The sequence below is a fragment of the Caretta caretta genome, chromosome 3 (assembly GCF_965140235.1).
Source record: "Caretta caretta isolate rCarCar2 chromosome 3, rCarCar1.hap1, whole genome shotgun sequence".
Taxonomy (NCBI): Eukaryota; Metazoa; Chordata; order Testudines; family Cheloniidae; genus Caretta; species Caretta caretta.
The window spans coordinates 101,497,347-101,519,143 of NC_134208.1; the positions used below are offsets into that span (position 1 = coordinate 101,497,347).

Here is a 21,797-nt window from a genome sequence, read left to right on the forward strand (position 1 = left end):
TCCGACATAAGTATGAATTCTAGAATGTTGTAGAGTGCAACTCTACAGGAGTGTGATTTTTTGAAACTGAATGTATACATAGTTGAGTCTTGTGAAATTTTTTTCATTTTTGTAACTTTACATTTTTCCTCCCTAGAAAAATGTGGAACATACACTCCCAACATGAGACCAGTGTATCCAACAAAAACGTTCCCCAATCACTACACCATTGTCACAGTAAGAACTTCTGTGTTTTTCTCTCTAGAAGATACATTGTTCTGAATTTAATCAATTCCAGGGGAAACGGGATTTGTTGATTATTAAATCCAGCAAGAACAATACTTAAGATTTCCCACAGGGCCATGAAAATGTAGATTCCACACTATTCTTCTTTTCTTTTCATGCTAAGATCTGGCTTAATGTGTGACAATCACTATATAAAGACTACTTATGCCTGGTTAGATGAACTTGATCCAGATAATTCATAAAAACTATCCAATACCAGGTGTAGGAATTCCTGTGGCATTATAAATTGGTATCCTTCCTCACTTTGTGCATTGGTATGAATCTGGCATAATTTGCTGAATCACAGTTTTGGCCAGTGGAGTAGAAGCAAGCTAGGTTCTTCTCATTCCTTTTCTTTGGGAAGATATTTGCCTTATGCCCTGCCCATGGAACAGAAAGTGTAGCATTATGTAGATATAGATGAGGTCTGAAATGGAACCAGCAATCTGAATATCTCATGAGTTTTGAAGGTGTGAGGAGATCTAAGGCTGGCTGAGATTCAAATCTGGCTTAGAGGCAGCCCAAGGGTGGAAGGTGTCACAAACAACTGATCTCTAAGGTTTCTCCCATCTTGAATATATACAGGAGAAAATAAACCAATTTAAAAAAAAAAGCTTCCAAAACTGGATTGTGTCTTACTGTCTTCTAGGGTATATCAGCTTGAGCTTGACGGTCAAAGAGTTTAGAACTCAAATTAAGACTGATGGAATCACAGCCTCACTGCCTTCTGCTCCTGACTCATCAGTGCTGTTGTCTCTTTGGGTGGCGTGGCAGTGGATGCTGTTATGTTCACAGTCTCTGGATCTCTACTTATTTTTTTAAAAAAGTTGTTTAATGCCCCCCTCCCCTAAAGACACACACTCCCAAATTTGAAGAGTTGGCCTGGTAGAGAGAGTTTTGCTCTGCCACCATGTAATGGGGTTTCCCCTAACCTGGCATCAGACCCTCCTCTACCTCAGTTCTCCCACTCTTATGAAAGTTGGGGGACTAACTCTCCAGATAGTGTAAATAAAGCTCCCCACTATCACCTATTCCATTCCTTTCTCTGAGGCATATGTTTATTCAATCACAAACACAGTTCAACATCAATCAAAATAGGTAAACCAGGCACACAGCAGGTATCCCCAGCCTGGCCTTTCACCTAGCTGGAGTAGTAAGCACCTTTCTGGCTCCTTTCCCTGTCACATGGTCTCCTCAGGAGCCTCCCTACTCTTGCCGCTCCCCACCAGTGAGCTACTTGTTGGTTCGTTATCTTACGGAGGCATCTAGTCACAGGTGGGGATCCGCCCAACTGCTTCATGAAGGCCATCCCGTTCTGTGACAAACCAGCTGTGCTATCCTTAAGATGTCAGAAAGGCTAAAGTTATTCCATCCATTTAGGCTCTGTTTTGTCTAAATGTCTCTAAAAGAGCATAAGCGAAAACTATAGCAAGTAGGCTGTAAACTCAGCCTGAAGAGGTCAAGCCAAATTCAGACTTTGTAAGTCAATAGACTTGCATCCACTTACACAAAGTCTGAAAAATGCTGCGTTACTTTTGAGAAGCATCAATCTGTATTTGATCTTTGTAGCAGTGAAATGTGACACTGTTGTGACATGTACATAAGGATTTATATAAAAAGGATTTTCTTTTTTATACAATGGCACAATCTTCATTGTAGGGGCTGTATCCAGAATCCCATGGTATAATTGATAACAAGATATACGACCCCCATAGAAATGCTTCCTTCTCACTTAAAAATGCAGAGAAGTTTAATCCACAGTGGTACCAAGGACAGCCTGTAAGTATTAATAACTAATATACTGCTATGAGTCACACAAGAGAGAGTGGTTATGTTGTTTAGTTATTTCTCAGGAAAATGGTGATACTGAGAAACAATGTTACAGAGAGCATTTCCAAGGCAGCCAAGAAGCTGTCACTCAGCATAACTACATGATTACATTGTTGCAGCTGTAAAATGGATTTTGAAATAGCTTACATGTAAACTGCAATAATGAAAAAATTAGGTGGCAGGATTTGTTAATGATCTTATTTATATTACCCCCGTTTGGAACATTTTTGTTATTCATTTTCCGCCTCCTCTCCAGCCCCACTCCAAAAAGTATAATTCTGTAGAATGGTTCTAGTCCAAGGTCCCTGCAGATGCTAATTGGGAAAGGCATCTTGGTACAGTCCCAACTCCTTGGATACCCAGAGCTCAAAGTCATCTAACTCTCTCTCCATACTCCAGCTGCAGTGACCCAAAGATTCCCACCCTTCCGCCTCCTCTCTTTTCTGCCTGGGAAATAATGCCTTAGAAAGAACTAAAACTAAAAGTTTGTGTGTGTTTTTTGCCTTTCTTTTTTCCATTTCTCTGGCTTTTAGGTCTCTCACTCTCCATCCTCTGTCTCTTGCCATTTCTTCCTCTCCTCCAGCCTATGCTACTCATCTTCCCTTCACTAGGTCTCCCACTTATCCTCTCCCAACTTAGTTTCAGCTTCCTCTTTTCCCCCAACTTGCCATAATATTGCCAACCTGACCATTCAAAAATCATGTTAGGCCTCAAAAAAATCATGATCTTGGCTAAAAATCATGAGGTTTTTCAAAAAATACGTTTTTGGTTCTTATTTGCCTTTTGGGTTTTGAACCTTTAGGCTATTCTCAAGTCACCTTTTTAAGCTTTTCTCCCAAACATGAATGCTAGAACTTGTTTTTTAAAATGAAAGTGGAAATTCTCATGAAATAACAGGACTCCAGGAGCTGGGACTTTATGACAAACACTAAGGGCATGGCTACACTTGTGAGTTCGAGCGCATTAAAGCAGCCCCGGGCGCCCTAACTCATGACCCAACCACACTGGCAAGGCACTTAGAGCACCTGGACTCTGCAGCTGGAGTGCTCCTGGTAATCCACCTCCACAAGAAGCATAACGCTTGCTGCGCCTCGGCTGAAACGAACACCCGAGCGTCAGTGTGAACGAGGTGTTGCATTGCTGCACTCTGATCGGCCTCTGGAAACATCCCATAATCCCCTTAAGTCAAGTGGCCACTCTTGTCATTGTTTTGGAATTGGCTGCAGGAATGCAGACATGCCCTTTCAAAGCTCCGTTTCTGACAGCCAGCTGCTTATCTGCTCTGGGACAAAGCAACCATTAGTGTAGAATGTTGCTTGCTGTGTGTGTGTGAGGGAGAGAGAGAGGGGCAGGGGGATGGAGGTCTGCTGCTGTCTGAACTTAAAAGACAGCATGCTGACATGCTCTCAGCCCCCACAAACCCACTCTCTCTCCCCCTACATACACACAACACATTCCCTGTCACACTCCACTCCACCCCCACCCCACCCCATCTGAAAAGCATGTTGCAGCCACTTGCATGCTCGGATAGTTACCACAATGCATTGCTCTCTGTGGCCGTTGGAAGAGTTGCTAATGTGGCCACGCCAGTGCACTTGAATCTGACAGTGTGGACACACTGTAGCGCTTTCCCTACTGCGCTTTCCGAGGGTGGTTTAACTGACTGCGCTCTATATCTGCAAGTGTAGCCATGCCTTAAGTAATTATACTTGTCCTCATCCCACAGATCTGGCTGACAGCTATGCATCAAGGTCTAAAAGCTGGTACATTCTTCTGGCCTGGATCAGATGTGAGAATTAATGGAACTTTTCCAGACTTATATAAAACATACAATCGGTATGTAAACATCATGTGGTATGTGTGTGTTTTCCTTTGGTAGAGCAATAAATTAGGGGAGAGGTAGTCAGTTATTTTTTGTCAAGGTCCAAATGTCTTGGTCACGGTCTAATCATGGTCTAGACTCCAGAGAAAATAATACAAAAATAATAACAATAATGATAATAAGTAAATAAAAAGATTTTGCAGTCTGTTCAAAAGCATCTGATGGTCCGGATTTGGCTCGTGGTCTGCCCATTGACTACCCTTGAATAAGGGTGTGTGTGAGAGAGAGAAAATGATATGTAGGCTTTGTTCTGCTTCCTTTCCTGGTTTGGATCAGCTTTCACAAAATGATAGATGACAGAAGATAAATATCTTCTTGCTTACTAATATAGTCCTGCTGTGACGGTGCTGCCTGTGCGAGCCAGCTGAGGTCACTCAATCAGGGTGAACTGCAAACAGAACGGAGCAAACAAACCCCAAATGCTGGTGGATATTCCAATACTTAGATTTACCAAGCCAGCACAAACCAACTTCTATAGTACCTCACTGGTTACTCAGAAGTCCAAATAATGCAGTTCCCTTAAAGTACCCAGCCTCAGGCCTCCATCCAGTCACACATGTCAAACACATGATGATAAATTCTGAAAATCTTATTTCATCATATAAAAGAAAAGGTTCTCCTGATCCCAAGCCCCAGACCCAGGTCAAATATTGGGGGGAGGAGGGGAGGGATAGCTCAGTGGTTTGAGCATTGGCCTGCTAAACCCAGGGTTGTGAGCTCAATCCTTGAGGGGGCCATTTAGGGATCTGGGGAAAAAATTGGGGATTGGTCCTGCTTTGAGCAGGGGGTGGGACTAGATGACCTCCTGAGGTCCCTTCCAACCCTGATATTCTATAACTCGGATCTTACCCAAAATACATGCTTACAGTCAATCAACTAAACTAAAATTTATGAAAAAAGAAAAGAGTTGGTTAAAAGGTCAACATACATACAGACTTGAATTCAATTCTTGAGGTTCAGATACATAGCAGAGATGAGCTTGTAGTTGCCAAAAGTCCTTTAGAAATCGTCCATAGGTTATAGTCCAATGTCCATATTCAAGGTGACTCCAGTCAGCGACTGGGGATCTCAATCCTTATGGCTTAAGGTTTCCCCCTCTTGAAACCCAAAGCAGATCTGAGATGAAGAAAGATCGTGTCCCAAGGTTTTCATACATTTCCTGCAGCCTTTTGGCGTGAGAAAACAATAGGCTTAACTTTCCTTCTTCCAAACATCATGGCAATTACACAGGATAATGTATCCATTAAACAGTTCAGATACAGGTTATATCAACCTTCAAAGAGACATAGACAATAATACTTTCACTCAAGTATATGTTAATATTCCTTTTTTGATCTTCGAATCAAAGCTATAGCCATAGACAAGACTGGTTTGCTTACATCACAAGACCTGAGCAAACATCTACTCTTCTATCCCTAACAATACAGGCTTGCATTTCAAAACTCTATACATTTACATATCTTCCTAACCAGTCTCTAAAGTTCGGCCATGGGTCAGGTCAGTCTGTGAGTTAATTAACTCTTTCTGGCCCTGTCACCTTTCAATGAGATATTCTATACACTCATAACATCACACCTGCACATTGTGAAAAAGCAGAATCCCACTAGCCAGAGCCTGCATTTTCCATTATGCATGATGTATAACTGACTGAAGAACCTATTATGTTATAACATGCTTAGAAGAGGTATGCAAAAGATTTGCCATCTGAATCTGGTGATGCGTTCCTGTCTTATATTTACACTTGGTGCAAATATTTCACAAATACCTACGTTCTAACAGTGATCACTCAATCTGAGCTCTTCCCTTACATGAAGTAGGAAAATCTTTACATGATATTGTCTATGTAGTTGAAAAACTCTATGTAATGAGGTAGTTATGGGAAACATTTCACTGTCAAATTGATCTTATTGCAAGTTTTCAAGGTATTTCACAGTAAGGCAGTAGCCTTTATGGTCAACTGTTGTTCCTACCTATGAATAAACATTTCTCTGCAGTGGAAAAAATATGTGCATTTGAGGATCATCATTAATAATATAAAAATCTTCCCTGAGTTCCTCAGTCTTCTTCTCAGGTCCTATTTTTCTTGTCACGTAGATTCTGACTGTTGGTTGCTTGTGGGACATTCTACACTTTTCTCCAGTTAGTTGAACAGGGTCACTTGCATTGTGTCATTCAAGCTACCGCAGTCATCAGCAACAAGTGGTGCTGTCTCAGTAACATATAGGCTGTTTTTAGTGGGTGTATACTAATCTATGATTGCCAGTCTACTTCAGAGTTTTGATCCCAGATTTTATCCATGTGTGGTCATTAGAAACTTGGCAACTGGGCTCACATTATAAACACCAGAATGATGTTAAAAATACAGTATATGGAACAAATCCTTCTCACCTTATGTGAGCATGCCTGGTGAAATCAGTTGGACTGCTTGTATGAGGAAGGCAAGCAAGATTTAGGGCCTTATCCAAAGCCCATGGAAGCTAGAGACTCCTGTTGACTTCAGTGGGCTTTAGGTCAGGCTCTTAGCCTTTTATTTGTAAAATTTCCCATCATTGTAGTACTCCAAAATATTGATCTAGATATATTTAATGAACAGGAGTACTTGTGGCACCTTAGAGACTAATTTGTTAGTCTCTAAGGTGCCACAAGTACTCCTGTTCTTTTTGCAGATACAGACTAACACGGCTGCTACTCTGAAACCTGTCATATATTTAATGGATATCCAACCTTATTGTTGCCAAGTGATTTCAATGATCTTGAAATGAAGACAGGTTTCGTAACTCATGTGAACATAATTTTCAGTTCTTTGAAATACAGTTGCTATTGTATTGTTCTGATACAGTTCAATCCCATTTGAAGAAAGGGTGATAGCTATTCTTCATTGGCTGCAGTTACCTAAAGATGAAAGGTAGGTATTAAATTTCAAATGTAAAGCTTCTGTTTACAGTGTTAGAATAATGAAATAATAATGATTAATAAACACATTGCAATGTAAATGTTGTTTATATTTAATACCCTGTGTGCATTATTTCAATAACTTCATAAGAGTGGCCATACTAGGTCAGACCAATGGTTCATCTAGCCCAGTATCTTGTTTTCTGACAGTGGCCAATGCCAGATGCTTCTGAGGGAATGAACAGAACAGGGCAATTATTAAGTGATCCATCCCCTCTCGTCCAGTCCCAGAATCTGAAAGTCCCTGGTTTATGGGATTGCATCCTGGACTATTTTGGCTAATAGCCATTGATGGATCTATCTAATTCTAATGATCTAATTCTTTTCTGAACCCAGTTATACTTTTTGTCTTCACAACATCCCTGGCTATGATTTCCATAGGTTGACTGCGCATTGTGTGAAGAAATAGCTCCTTTTTGTTTGCTTTAAACCTGTTGCTTATTAATTTCATTGTGTTGTGTGAGGAGGTAAATAACACTTCCTTATTCACTTTCTCCACATCAGTCATGATTTTATAGACCTCTGTCATATCCCCCCTTAGTCATCTCTTTTCCAAGCTGAAGAGTCCCAGTGTTTTTAATTTCTCCTCATATGGAAGCTGATCCATACCCTTAATCATTTTTGGTGCCCTTCTTGGAACTTTTCCCATTTCTAACATATCCTTTTTGAAAGGGGGTGACCAGAACCGCACACAGTGTTCGAAGTGTAGGCATACCATGAATTTATGTAGTGGCATTGTGATATTTTCTGTCTTACTATCTATCCCTTGCGTAATGGTTCCGAACATTCTGTTAACTGTTTGGCCTGCCACTGCATAGTGCGGATGTTTTCAGAGATCTGTCTACAATGACTCCAAGATCTTTCTTGTGTGGTAACAGCAAATTTAGATCCCATCATTTTTGTATAAATAATTGGGATTATGTTTTCCCATGTGCATTAATTTGCATTTATCAACATTGAATTTCATCTGCCATTTTATTGCCCAGTCACCCAGTTTTGAGATCCCTCTGTAACTCTCGGCAGTCTACTTTGGACTTAATTATCTTGAGTAATTTTGTATTGTTGGCCAATTTTACCACCTTTTCCCAGATCATTTATGATCAACAAATTAGTTGTTTCAAGCCTGTTTCTAAGCAAATTGTCTATACCTTTCTCTTCTTTTAAAATGTTTCCTCACTAAGTGATGCACGGTTGTTTCTATTACTTGATATCCATTGTTGAATTATAATTTTTTCCAGACTATTTTTCAATGTGTATATAAAATATTACATTTTTGGTGCTGTTTGATATAGACCACACTTTTACACTCTGTATTTAGAAGAACCAGATTCCTCAGGCCATAACTTTGGACCAGTCAGCAGTGGAGTAAGTAGGTGTTTTTTTTGTTTTCTTTTCTTTTCAAACTATGTACTGAGTTAGTGATGAAGCTTTGTAAAGCATGTTAATTTAACAGCCATAAACTGGACCACTCATCTGCAGTGTATTTATTAGAACAACGACTTTGTGGGAGGGTGAACATGACCTAACATACCTAGTAAAAGGGCATTTAATAAATGTGCTGTTTTCAATGCTAACAAATTAGGTACTAACTTTAATTATAATGTAAAATAGCAAATGCGGATGAGGTTGTAAATGGTGTATATTTAGTCTCCCTCTCCCCTTCCCCCCACTCATCATACACTAGTTCTCCCTTTTGACACAAAATACTAGAAATTTTTGGAAAGAAAAAATTGTTTTCATGAACATTATCAGTTGAGGGGGGAAAAAAACTTTTCACTTAAGGGTGGGTCGGAAGAGGTGGGGTGAATGAAACCTTTTAACCAGCTCTAATCCCAGGCCACTTCTGTGGATGGCTATTCACGTTGTAACTGGCATGGTTGCTGGCTGTCTCAGACCACAGTTAGGTGGATATGAATCATATCTCCTTCCATGTCAGACTTCGGCATAGGGCAGGGGTTCTCAACCTATTTCTTTCTGAGGCCCCGCCCCCAACATGCTGTAAAAAGTCCATGGCTCCACCTGTGCCACAACAACTGTTTTTCTGCATATAAAAGCCAAAGTTGGCACTAGGGGGTACCAAGCAGGGCAACTGCCTGTGGGACCATGCCACAGGGTCCCCCACAAAGCTACATTGCTCAAGCTTTGGCTTCCGCCCTGGGTGGTGGAGCTCAGGGCCTTGGGCTTCAGCTCCATGCAGTGGGGCTTCGACTTTCTGCCCTGGGCCCCAGCAAGTTTAATGCTGGCCCTGCTTGGCGGACCCTCTGAAGCATGCTCACAGCCTGCAATGGGCCCTGGACCTCTGGTTGAGAACCACTGGCATAGGGGAAGCAGATACTACCACTGTCTATGCTGTAAATAAAGAGAAGCCTTCATTTTCCACCACGGGTCAGTGTTACATCCTTCAGTAAATGCACTAACAAAAACAAGAAGAGGTGGAAGGGGGAAAAACTATTCAGTGATTTGGGAATATTAGAGAATGCTACTATCTTGAACTCAGGAAAAGTTTTGGCATCTATAACTGACTTTTCCAAATTTCACTGGAGCCATCAACAGCAAGAAGCTTTCAATTTTTCTTGTGGAGCGCTTTCACAAACTGAACACTGTTTCTGTGATAATACTGAAAGATCAATGTAGTTCTTTAGTTGATTAACTGCCAATGAGAGCTTGACAGTGGTGTTTCTGTCTCCCCCCTCCCCTTCCCAGGTAATATAAAACTCAGTTATTCTTATCTTTGGTTAGTAAATAAAATGTAGGTTACGTATGTCAGAAACACTTTGAAGAATAAAAACCACTGTAAAGACATCTGACTAGCTCTGTAAGAGCATGATTCTGCAACCCTTACTCACACTGAGTAGAATTACTTATGCAAGTAGTCCCATCAAATGTAACTAGCTTATTATAAATATTAATTGCTTGTATTGATTACTTATGCATCTAAATTATTCTTGCAAGTAGTCCCACAGAGTCCACTGTCAATAAGTACTAAACATGAAAAAGGGTGAAGAATTGAGCTATAGGATGGCATTTCTTTTGGTTTAAAATTAAATTTTCAACCAATGATTAAGACCCCAAGTCACTAGTCCATCCCTATGTTCCCAGTTAAAATGACCCAAATGACAGAAGTATATAATTTATGTGAAAATGAAACTGATTGGACTATCTTTTTGTAAGAATTTCTCCTTTTAAACAAATAGCTCATATTTAACCTGAAGTGAAAACTTGGGTCTGACCATGCAATTCTTATTCACATGAATAGTTCAACTGAAACCTCTGGGAATACTTATGTGAACAGAGTCTGCCGGAAGAGGTCTTTTATTTGAATATGGTCCATACTGTGTCTTACATTTTACATTCACCAAATACAGATATATGAATTAGTTTCTAAATGCTTAACATCTATTTTACATCACCACATTTCTATTCTGCAGGTCATTCTCGCACTACAGAGAGTGGACAACATAGTTGGGATGCTGATGGATGGTCTCAAACAAATGAACTTGCACAAATGCCTAAACATTATTCTTCTATCTGATCATGGTAAATTGATATGTAAACAGTGGCAAAATGAGGACACATGCATGGAATTAAGTGGCAGGCTGCAAATTTTATTAACCTTTAGCACAGGGAAGGGACAGTACCTGCCCACACTCTTCTATACCAGATATTTAATTGGTTCCAGTTTGGGGTTACAGGGCTCATTACCAATAGAAACTCAGTGTGGGGTAGGCTCTCCTCAGCCTACCCCCCAGGAATCGGTCTTAGCACCCCCCCCCCCCCCCCGCTGCAAGAGGAACAGAGGATGCAGAAGGGCACGGACCAAAGGTGTGAAGGCCACTAAGTCTGACCTTGGCCCACAGAGGCCGCAAGGTCTTACTTGATTCCCATGAGCCCAAGGCCCATCACCAAAATGCCATTTTTTAAATTTATTTATTTTTACCTCTGGGAACCATTCATTTTATCCTCTTAACTGCACTGGAAACCTGCCACAAATTGTGATGAATTAACAACTCAACCAAAGTACCTCAGTTATGTATTAATCACATTGCTACCTAACCCGCTGTGGTTTGAAGGTGCCTCTAGGAAGGTGAAAAATTCCCTGGTCCTCTGCCAACTGGCCCATGGGAGAGAAAATTCCTTCCTGACCCCTAAATGGTCAATAAGTTGGACCCATAGACTCTGTAAGTCTGGGTTCCCATTCCTAGTTTAAGGAGAGTAGGCTGGGGCTGATGGAATGGAGCCAAAAGAGGGTCCACATGGTCCCCACTCCAGGTTAAATCCTGCAAGCTAGGGAATGCTGGCCAATCAGCACCTCTACCTTCCCAGCTGGCCAATGGCTGCAAGAGACAAATATGAGGAGAAGCTACTTGGTGTCCTTCAGCAAGTGTTTCCCTCTCTCCCTGCTGGAACTGTCCATTTTCACCACTGGCCTCCTCAAGTTCCCTCACCCATTGAAGCAGGTGGTGGCATTTTGTTTCCATAGTAGACATGCTTAAAGTCAGATGTCTTCTTTTGTATAGAAGAATATTCTGGAGCTGATTCTTATTTACACCGCAGCCCCTCTACAGCTCTCTGGTGGTGTAAGTGGGCCTTAATGTAAATTACATTTTACAGTGCCAGATCGGTGTAAAGGGTCCGCATTGTACCTGAGAATCAGTCCTTTTATTGTTAATTTGTAGTGTTGGTGGGGGGAATGATAGTTCATTTCTTTTCACATGCTGCACCCAGCTCTCTCTTCCCCCCCATTCCACCTTAAGTGACTTCAAAGCAATAGATTCAATTTTAAGACTGTAATTAGTTTTTATTTATTATTAACATCCTGTGTTTGTTTTTCTTTAGTAGTCACTGTGGTGTGCGTATACACACTGCACAAATGAAGCTGAAAGCCACAGCCATGACCTGTTATTTCTACTAGCTTCCTTTGACCTGTCATTTACTGCAGGGCTGTGTGTATAAAACTAAAGATTTCTGACCACAGCCCAGAAGTGAAACATTATCCACTCTACCAGTCCAGCTCCCACAGTATCCTTTATTTTTCTCCTTCAGTAGTGAAAATCTATTTCCGTTTTCTTGTGAGAACTGTCATGAGGGAGTGTTACTGGGCTGCTGAAAGGGTAGATGTTTATGTACAGTATGAGTTTACAGTTCCTTTCTGCTGTTCAGATTATATTGTGCTTGGTGATAATTTAACCAGGGAAGCTACATTTCCCCTTTGTACAAAACAGCTATACACTCTGTTATCAGGAGTACTGCAGATTTGTACTACCTCTTTTAAAAATAACATTTTTTCCCTTTTGCAGGCATGGAAACAGCTAGCTGTAGTAAAACAGCATATCTGAGCACATATATGGAGAATGTTCAAGATATCACAATAATTCCTGGCCCTGCAGCTCGCTTAAGACCCCAAAACATTCCAGATGAGTATTTCTCTTGTATGTAGTTGCTAATTTGTGTTACTTGATTATCTATTTCTAAACTTTTTAAAATTAAGTGAGGATTAATATGTACCGAATATACTGATATTCCTCAGATTTGGTACAAATTTACAGAGAAATGAACCATAAGGGTTGGGGAAACTGTTATGACCTAGAAGCATAAATCTTCTGCTCTTAAAGGCATTTAAAAACATGGTTCACTTACATGTGTAGCTGGGGCCCTTAATCTCTATATGGTTTAGCCAAACACAGGTTATTGGATTCAATACAGGGGTAACTAGGAGAAATTTAATGACCTGTGATATACAGGAGGTCAAACTAGATAACTTAGTCCCTTCTGGCCTTAAGTTCTATGAAGGAAGGTTGCTGGATTAAATTTATTTTGTTTCTTTTGGTGGGATTTTTCCTTGGAAGTTTATTAGAAATATGTTTATAAACACTGTACGAAGATTAAGTTTTATATCAAGAAAGCTCCAAGTTATTAGACTAGCACAACAGTTACTGCTTCTTATGTGCACATTGCAATAAAATCTGGAATGTCAGATTCTTGTTGGCAACATCCATTTCTGTCAACACCATTTAAACTATAAATATCTGAACGTTACAAGTAAATAACCAAAGTGACTGGAGAGAAGAAAATGTGAAGGGAAACCTCTCCTAAAAAGGCTAGTTAAAAGTATAGCTTGAAGATTTTCTTACTGATTTTGTTTTTACTATTGGCTGCTTGGTTTTCATGCAGGAAAAACAAGTTGATTACATTTAGAAATTTATTTTTAACCTAGATAACTGCTTTATATGGTATTGAATCAGCATTCCATAGTTGGACGCCTTTTATTTTGCATCTTTTTGTTTAAACTTTAGGTGACTAATTTTTACATCTGACTCTTCCAGTTGATTACCAGCACATTACCAGACAACTTACAGTAAGTGTAGTCTTTAATGTCGCTCATGCTTCTTGATTCATTTTGACATTTATTATTTTACAGCAGCAGTGTGCTAGGTTCCTTACATAACATATAAAAAGAGAAGGACGCTGCCCCAAACAGGTTACTACCCAAGTCTAGATATGACACAATGACAGGTAGAGAAACAACAGGGAGAAAAGTGGACAAGGGTTATAGTAATAAGGGTTATAAGAAATAGCCAGCGGGATTTGTCAAGAACAACTCATGCCAAACCTACCTAATTTCCTTCTTTGATGGGGGTCTAGTGGATAGGGAGAAAAGAGTAGCCATGATGTGTCTTGATTTCAGTAAGGCTTTTGATACAGTCCCACCTGACATTCTCATAAGCAAACTAGGGAAATGTGGTCTAGATTAAATTACAATAAGGTGTGTGCACAACTGGTTGAAAAACTGTACTCAAAGAGAAGCAGTGGTTTGCTATGAAAGTGGAAGGGCATATCTAGTGGGATGCCACAGAGGTCAGTCCTAAGTCCAGTACTACTCAATAATCAATATTTTCACTAATGACTTGGAAAATGGAGTCGAGAGTATTCTTATAAAATTAGTGGATGACACCAAGCTGGGAAGGGTCACAAGCAAATTGGAGGGTAGGATTAGACTTCAGAATGACCTTGACAAATTAGAGAATTGAAATCAACAAGATTAAATTCGTTAAAGACAAGTGCGAAGTATTGCACTTGAAGAAAAAATCAAATGCACAACTACAAAATAGGGAATAACTGGCTAGGTGGTAGTACTGCTGAAAAGGATTTGGGGGTTATAATAGTCAACAATGTTATGCGGTTGAGGAAAAAGGAAAATATGATTCTGAGATGCATTAACAGTAATGGTGTATGTAAGACATGGGATGTAATGATCCTGCTCTACTCAGCAATGGTGAGGCCTCAGCTGGGGTACTGTGTCTAATTCTTGGTGCCACACTTCAGGAAAGATGTGGACAAATTGAAGATATTCCAGAGGAGAGCAACAAACACGATAAAAAGGTTTCAAAAACCTGACCTATGAGAAAGGTTAAAAAAACTGGGCATGTCTAGTCTTGAGAAAAGAAAACTGAAGGGGGACCTGGTAACAGTCTTCAAATATGTTAAGGGCCCTTCAAAAGAGGATGCTGATCCATTGTTCTCCATGTCCACTGAAGGTAGGACAAGAAGTAATGGGCTTAATCTGCAGCAAAAGGTGATTTTTGGATAGATATTAGGGAAAGGTTTCTAAATATAAGGATAGTTAGGGACTGGAATAAGCTTCCAAGGGAGGTTGTGAAACCCTGGAGGCTTTTAAGAACAGGTTGGAGAAACATCTGTCAGGGATGATCTAGGTTTACTTGGGTCTGCCTCAGTGGAGGGGGCCGAAGTTTATGACCCTTTGAATTCCCTTCCAGCTCTACATTTCTATGATTGTGACCTCTGTGACTCACTTTTGGCTGATACATGACTTAAGTTTTGTTTGTCGGTCATTAGACTTTTCTATTTTTAACTCCTCTCTCAGCTGACATTGCATGATACTCACTGTCCAGATCACCCCATACAGAAACCTCCTTATTGGCCTCATCAGGATTTTCTAGCCCCTTCTGTTCCCACCTCTGACTCCAAGCATGGTCGGAAATGGTGTCAGCGGGCTCTGGTAGCTATTATTGTTGTAGTTTGTAGGATAGGACCCCCTAAGTGGCTCAGTCTGGTGTTCCAGGAGCTGGCAAACTCCAAGTGGGGATTACATAAAGGAAAAGGGAATGTTGGTGGGTGAGAATATTAAATATCCATGGGTGACCAATATATTAAAACCTTTGTATGTGTATGATTTTCCATAATAGAGTGTTGCAGCATTCTCAAACTGGACAATGCAACACCACTAGACTTTGACATCCTGTTCATGTGATGTCTCTTACCTAAGAGAGACCTCAATTAATAAAGGTCTTAATACCAGCCAGTGTTCTCAAGTCCAATGTGGTCAGAAGCTCATCAGAAAAAGGAGCAAAAAATTAGATAATTAAAAAAAATTAGTTGACTGCATCCCTTAAATATAAGCGTTAAAATACAGATTGACCGATTCTCAAATGTAAGTAACTGATATTTATGCACCATCCAATAGGTCTTTGAGGGTGATGGAAAGACTCCCATTGACTTTAACAGGAGTTGAACAAGACCCTTTGTCGTTAAAGCACTATTAAGCACTTAGTTTCTGATGTTCATAAGAATTTATGCATGATGGTCATGGGACTAGTTTTTTCACACATTATTAAATGTATATCTTAATTTAAAAATTTCAGTGCATAGACCCAGATCAGCATTTCAAAGCATTTATGAAAGAGTTCTTACCCAAGCGTTTTCACTACGTCAGCAACGACCGAATTGAAAAAGTACATTTTTATTTAGACCCCCAGTGGCAACTCGCTCGGTAAGTTACCATTCATCAGTACTTGATTGTACAGTAAAGAGTTTCTTGACTTGTTTTAATTTTTCTCCTCCAAAGCAAAAGAACAAGTGAATGGTTCTAGATTGACAGCCATTGGAGACTGAGGTCTCCGTTTATCCACAGAATAGTTGTAGCACAAAGTAAGCTTTTTCGTACACTGCCCTTGTCCCTGACTTTGTGGGATCACCTTAGTCTATATGAATTTCTCCTTGCTAAATATGCCTGAGGTGTTGGTGGGTTTTGTGATGTGGCACTGGTCAATTAAGACCCTATTTCTGGAAAGCGCTTAAGTACCTGCTTAATTCCCAAAGCATGCGCTTAAAGTTAAGCGTATAAGTGCTTTGCTGAATCAGTGTCCACCTGTGAACTGCAGTGAATCAACTCACTTCTCACAAGCTATTGAATGACCCTGTTGTACTTCTAGCAGCCCAGGCAGAAACTTTGCTGGGGACCGAGAGGTGAAATTTCCTGAGTCATCCCCCATTATGTCTTGTTTTTCTTATTTCACTGTCAGAAATTGCATTGTTTCTTCTGACCTATACATTTATCATTGCCAGAATAGTAGTGTATATTGTGTAGTGGTAATAAGGGTTTAATTTAGGAGTGGGACAGTGGTCCATATATAGCAAGTTGACATTTGATGAGAGAACATGTCTGGTGTATGTTTTACGACAAGCAAATGTAAAGCTAACTAATTTTACTAAATTCCCTAAAACACTAAACAGTAAAATAATTGAACTGAGGTTACAATAGAGATCACAGGAATTAATCAAGGAATTAACAATAGTATACATTGGAATCAATAAATCAACAAGAAGATAGATTGAGATAAACAACTGATCAAATTATTGCATGAACACAATCAGAATCAAATCATGAAACCAACACGTACCCATGACACTTACTTCTCTGTTGCTGCTGGCAGCAACAACTGCCTTCAGAGCTAGGCACCTGGCCAGCAGCAGTTGCCACTTTCTGGCCACCCACTTCTGAAGGCAGCGCAGCCGCCAGCAGCCGCACAGAAGTAAGCCCGGGCAGAGTGCTAGGATGCCTGAGAACAGCCGCTGGCATGTGTCCCCGCCCACCAGGGAATGCTTCCCAGGACAGGTGGAGGATCTGGGGCTCCCCACAGTGGCCTGGACTGACCTGCTACAGCCATGCTCCTGGGCACAACCCCTTGCAGTCACTACTCCCAGAAGACTCTGCCGGCCCCAGAGGCAGGTCCCCCCACATAGGCTGCGAGCATCGAAGCGTGGTGGGGAGCTGAGGAGCAGCCGCAGCCCCAGGGTCCTGAGTAGCAGCAGGAGTAGAGGGGGGAGCTCCGTGGCTGCCCACACCATGGCACCAGCCAGTGCAGCAGCCACCCCACGCTGCCCAGCTCTGGCTTCCAGCCTCCGACTGGGTCAGGGCCTCGGGGGAAGAGGCAGGGCTGGAACTTAACTGAGGAGGAGCAGGGGGCAAGACTAAGGAGAGGGGTGGGGCCTCATGGCAAGGGAGGGCACAGCCACCCCCCATCTTCTGTGTAGCCCACCTCAGCCCACCCACTGGGAAGAGGCTGGTGCTGCCCATGACTTGCAGAGATTATAACTGGAGATGGCAGCCTCTATTCTTCAAAATTTAAAGGTTTTACTCCTCCAGAGCTTACAGACTCTGTAGGCCCCTGGGGTATAGATTTCACTTTAGTTAATGTCCCCTTTTATATGCAGACAAACAAAGCTACTGAATATATTTTAACATAAATACATTTTGTAAAGTAAGTATTATTGGTTACATACCCTGTGACTTCTTTTAAATAGGAAACCATCTGAAGTCAAATATTGCAGTGGTGGATTCCATGGCTCAGACAATCGCTTCATGAGCATGCAGGTAAGATTCAGAAGATGGTAATGCTTATGATAGCTTAATTCACCTTATTCACAGGTTGCAAAGGATGATTTTCATGCATATGTTTGTTTAATCCAGGACACACCCTGTGACGGGGTATACCAGGGCCCCCTGCTGCAGGCCATGCTGTTCTGCTATACCCTGCCCCAGGAAGCAGTGAGGTGGGAGAAAAAGAGAAGCAAAGATGGGTGGTTTTTGCCTGCTTAGAGAGGCCTCAATGGAGCAGCCATCTTGGAAGCCATAGCCAATCTCAGCCCAGCAGACTGAGAGAAAAGGTTCTATAGGGCCTTAGCGGGTCAGTTCCTGGCTGGGATGAGAGGAGTGAAGAAGGGGGATGGAGCTAGAGAACCTGTGGATGTTGGCCCTGAGATAAGGATGGAGATAAAGGGCATGGTAGGAAGAGGCCCGGGGAAGTAGCAACTATGGATTAGAGTAAATAGTACAGTATGTGGTTGCAGTTTATAGGGTCCCTGGGTTGGAACCCAGAATTCCCCTACTAGCCATAGGTGAAGTGTTATAAACCCCAAGAAGGGGACAGGTCTTATTTGGGAGCCCAAATAAAGGGCCCAGAGCTAGGACTGATGACTCTAGCAAGGGCAAATATGCTATATAGTTATTGGACTCTTTGAACCCCATCTGGGGTATTATTTGGACTTTGTGTCTTGGCTGGAAGGCCAAGTTGCTGAAGACTCATCAAGGTCAGCTGGTAGCTTAGAGTAGTCAGGAAGGCATTAAACTTATAACAAAAGGGGAGGGTAAAACGATGAAAGATATGAGCACTCAGCACAAAATCAAGATGCTGAGAATAAAATTAATCAAGGATAAAGTTTGCAGATGACACACATATTAGGGGAACGGTAAATAATGAAGAGGACAGGTCACTAATATAGAGCAATCTGGTTTACTTGGTGTAAACTTGGCACAAGCAAACAATATACATTTTAATACAGCTAGGTACAAAGAATGTAGACCATTCTCAGATGATAGGGGCTCGATTCTGGGAGCAGTGACTCTGAAAAAGATTTGGGGATCGTAGCAGATAATCAGTTGAACATGAGCTCCTGATGTTGTGGCCAAAAGAGCTAATGCAATTCTTGAATGTATAACCAGGTCTCTTGAATAGAAATAGAGAGGTTATTTTACATCAGTGTTTGGCACTGATGTGACCACTGCTGGAGTACTGTGTCCAGTTCTGGTGCCTACAGTTCAAGAAGGATGTTGATGATAAATTGGAGAGGGTTCAGAGAATGATTAGAGGATTAGAAAACATGTCCTATAGTGAAGAGAAGAGAAGGTTAATGGGTGACTTCATTAGTTTATAAGTATGGGAAAGAAATATTTAATAATTAAAATATTTATTTGTAACTTGAAGCTAGACAAATTCAGATGGAAAACAAGGTATAAATATGTAATGGTGAAAGTAATTAACCACTGGAACATTGTGTCAGGGTTTGTGGTGAATTCTCCATCACAGACAATTTTTAAATTAAGATTGGCTATTTTTCTAAAAGCTATGCTCTAGGAATTACTTGAGGAAGTTCTATGGCCAGTGTTATACAGGAGGTCAGACTAGATGATCACAATTGTCCCTTCTGCCTTGGAATGTATGAATATTTCTGTTCATTTCTGTGCTCCTTCTATAGAGCTGGAGTTAGTAAATACAATGGAAATTTGACTCTTACTACAGAAACCTGTACATGCCTTCAACAATTATGTATTGTTGAGATCAAACAGTCTTAAAAGTCATAGTTAAACACATGTAATTGACTTTACTCCATATTTGTATTATTCACCTAATCTAGCCAGTTAGCCTTTCCAACCCTCCCTTCCCCCAAGAGGAAGGATTGTTTTATGGTTAATTCAAAGGGACTGAAAGCTACACCTGGGGTCTTTTCTCAGCTCTGCCGCCAAGCTTGTGTGACCTTGAGAAAGTGACTGAATCTGAGATTGTGATCATTGTTTGCAAAGAGCTTTTAGATCTTGCCAAGGAAGGTGATATAGAAGGGAAACAGTATTATATCGCTTCTGGAAAGATGGGTGTGATCTACTGGGTGTGCAGTTTTCATCCAGAAAGGGAAAACCAATGAGTGCCTCAGACTAAAGGCTTGCAAATAAGCTGTTCAGGTGACGTATGCCAGTCATGTTGGGACAACCGTTATACTAAGTTCCTTTTAAGTGATTTTATTTAAGTAAGCATATGGAAGCTGAAATAATTTGCTCAAAAGGAGGGAAGAGAGCAGGGACTTTCATACATCACAAGGTTTACATTTGCTGAAGATAACTTTTAAAGCCAGCTGTGAATCAAACTCAGATTTGCTCAGACTTGTCCACCTCTCCCATCTTCTGGAAATGCTTCTTCTACCTCTTCAGATTTCTTCCATGATTAGCCCTGTGTTGTCATGTGAAAATATATATCTATCTTTAAAAAAAAAAAAAAAAAAGAAATCTGCAGCTAGTTCAGTGTATATGTATATGTTTATCGTCAAAGATGTGGTGATAAACTGAAACCACTTTTATCCATTTACATTTTAATGTAATAATATGTGTACTTTTTTACTGTAATATTCCTTAAAGACAAAAGTAAATTGGAGTTTTGTTTAAACTGTAGGCTCTCTTTATTGGCTTTGGACCCGGATTCAAGTTCAAGACTCAAGTTGACCCATTTGAAAATATTGAAATCTATAATTTGATATGTGGTAAGAATAAGCAATCTTTTTTTTTTTTTTTAACCTCATAAGCCTGTGAAAACCTTTTGGGCATAAAAATAAAAATCTTAATAAACCACGTGTTTAAATCTCTGATGAAGCTTCTCTCTTAGAGCCTAATGCATTTCATAAATTTGAAGCCATGTTTATTCCTGAGAAAAATCACACCCCTAGAGTAAAAGATTAATATGAACTCTCTGATTGGAACAATTTGACTTTTGACATAAAAGAATTAAACTAATCTGTCCTGCCCCTGCCAAAAAGTAGCCTGTCTAGATTACTTGATTTATGTGTTTCCTGCTTTCCTTGCGTGCCTGTGTGCTCACTGACAGCACATCCTCATACAATTTATTCAGGACCCTTGTTACTTTACTTCCTGTAACGTTACCATTTATTGCAACAGCAACATCAACCTAAGATCTCTTTCTGAAAACTGAATGCCTCGTTGGCTCCTTTGCTCTCCCCTCATATTACGTTGTCTCTTCTTCCCTTTTACTTTTCTCTGTTCTTGGTTTTCTTAGCTCACCACTGTCTTCCATTGTCTGTCTATAATCCTCCACATCTCTCTCTCCACCTGCTAGTTCCCTCTGTGTCCCCGGGGGTCTCCACCTGTTTTTCCACCCTCTGAAGCACAGTTGCCAACTTTCATGCAGTAAATAAGCACCCCAACTTTCACAATAAGCCAAGAATCAAGCTAATCCCATTTCAAAATAAGGCCAAAACAGGCCAATCCCTAAGAACCGCATCACTCTGTGACTAGATCCCCTTGGCGTGCAGTCTGGGACTGGGGTGGGCCTGCTGTGCACCCCCGACTCTCTGCCCCCTTTGCCTCTCCTTGCCAGGAGTTGATTCCCCCCCCCCCCCCCCCCAAAAAAGCAACAAGCTACAAGCCAAAAACTAGCCAACAAGCAACTCACAAGCCAATTAAGCAAAAACAAGCCCAATTTCTTCATTTCTCCCACACACGGATTTGGCTTGTCTGCTCTAAAGCCTCCCCTGGAAACTCCTCCTTCCCCTTTTTTCACTGGAATTCACCCTTGCACTAGGTCCTCCTCAAGGGAGATTCTATTACCAAAGGCCTTGATCCACAAAAACACATAAGCCTGTGAATAGGCATACTGAAGTCAGTGGGAAAGCTCTAGTGCCTAAATGTTTTAGTGGATCAGGGCCATCAGCAGGAAGCAGTGCCCCTTTTTCTCTTATTTGTACATACATTGTTGCGTCCTTCTGGGACTGTTGCTACTATCATTGATGAAGAATATAGTAGATTAGTCACCAGTTAATCTCCACAGGCAAGCTTCTCCCTTGAGCTATCACTTCTTATGGGGAGAGGCAAGAGTGGAGGTCTGTATTGGCAGCTCAGAGGAGCCAGTTCAGCTGTAGGCCCTAGTGCCTTCAACAGGTACCCATGCCAGCATCTCAACTTTCAGAAGATAACAATTGATCAGGAGTTCCCCCAAAACTGTGTGCTCAA

General features: G+C 41.0%; 1 protein-coding gene across 4 annotated transcripts in view; it reads left to right on the plus strand.

Annotated features, from left to right (window-relative positions):
* ENPP1 (ectonucleotide pyrophosphatase/phosphodiesterase 1) overlaps positions 1-21,797 on the plus strand; it is a 73,258-nt gene that overhangs the window by 39,588 nt on the left and 11,873 nt on the right. For 3 of the 4 annotated variants that reach the window (XR_007355813.2, XM_048844529.2, XM_048844531.2), the window contains 11 exons: positions 137-216; positions 1,924-2,043; positions 3,821-3,948; positions 6,816-6,881; positions 8,221-8,293; positions 10,357-10,465; positions 12,226-12,357; positions 13,252-13,283; positions 15,589-15,716; positions 17,531-17,600; positions 20,227-20,314. Coding sequence is in view for 3 of the 4 variants with exons in the window: in XM_048844529.2 (XP_048700486.2) it covers positions 137-216; positions 1,924-2,043; positions 3,821-3,948; positions 6,816-6,881; positions 8,221-8,293; positions 10,357-10,465; positions 12,226-12,357; positions 13,252-13,283; positions 15,589-15,716; positions 17,531-17,600; positions 20,227-20,314 (1,026 nt within the window). In the remaining variant the exon portion in view is untranslated. The remainder of the gene's footprint in view (positions 1-136; positions 217-1,923; positions 2,044-3,820; positions 3,949-6,815; positions 6,882-8,220; positions 8,294-10,356; positions 10,466-12,225; positions 12,358-13,251; positions 13,284-15,588; positions 15,717-17,530; positions 17,601-20,226; positions 20,315-21,797) is intronic. The other variant, XM_048844530.2, reaches the window with a different exon arrangement.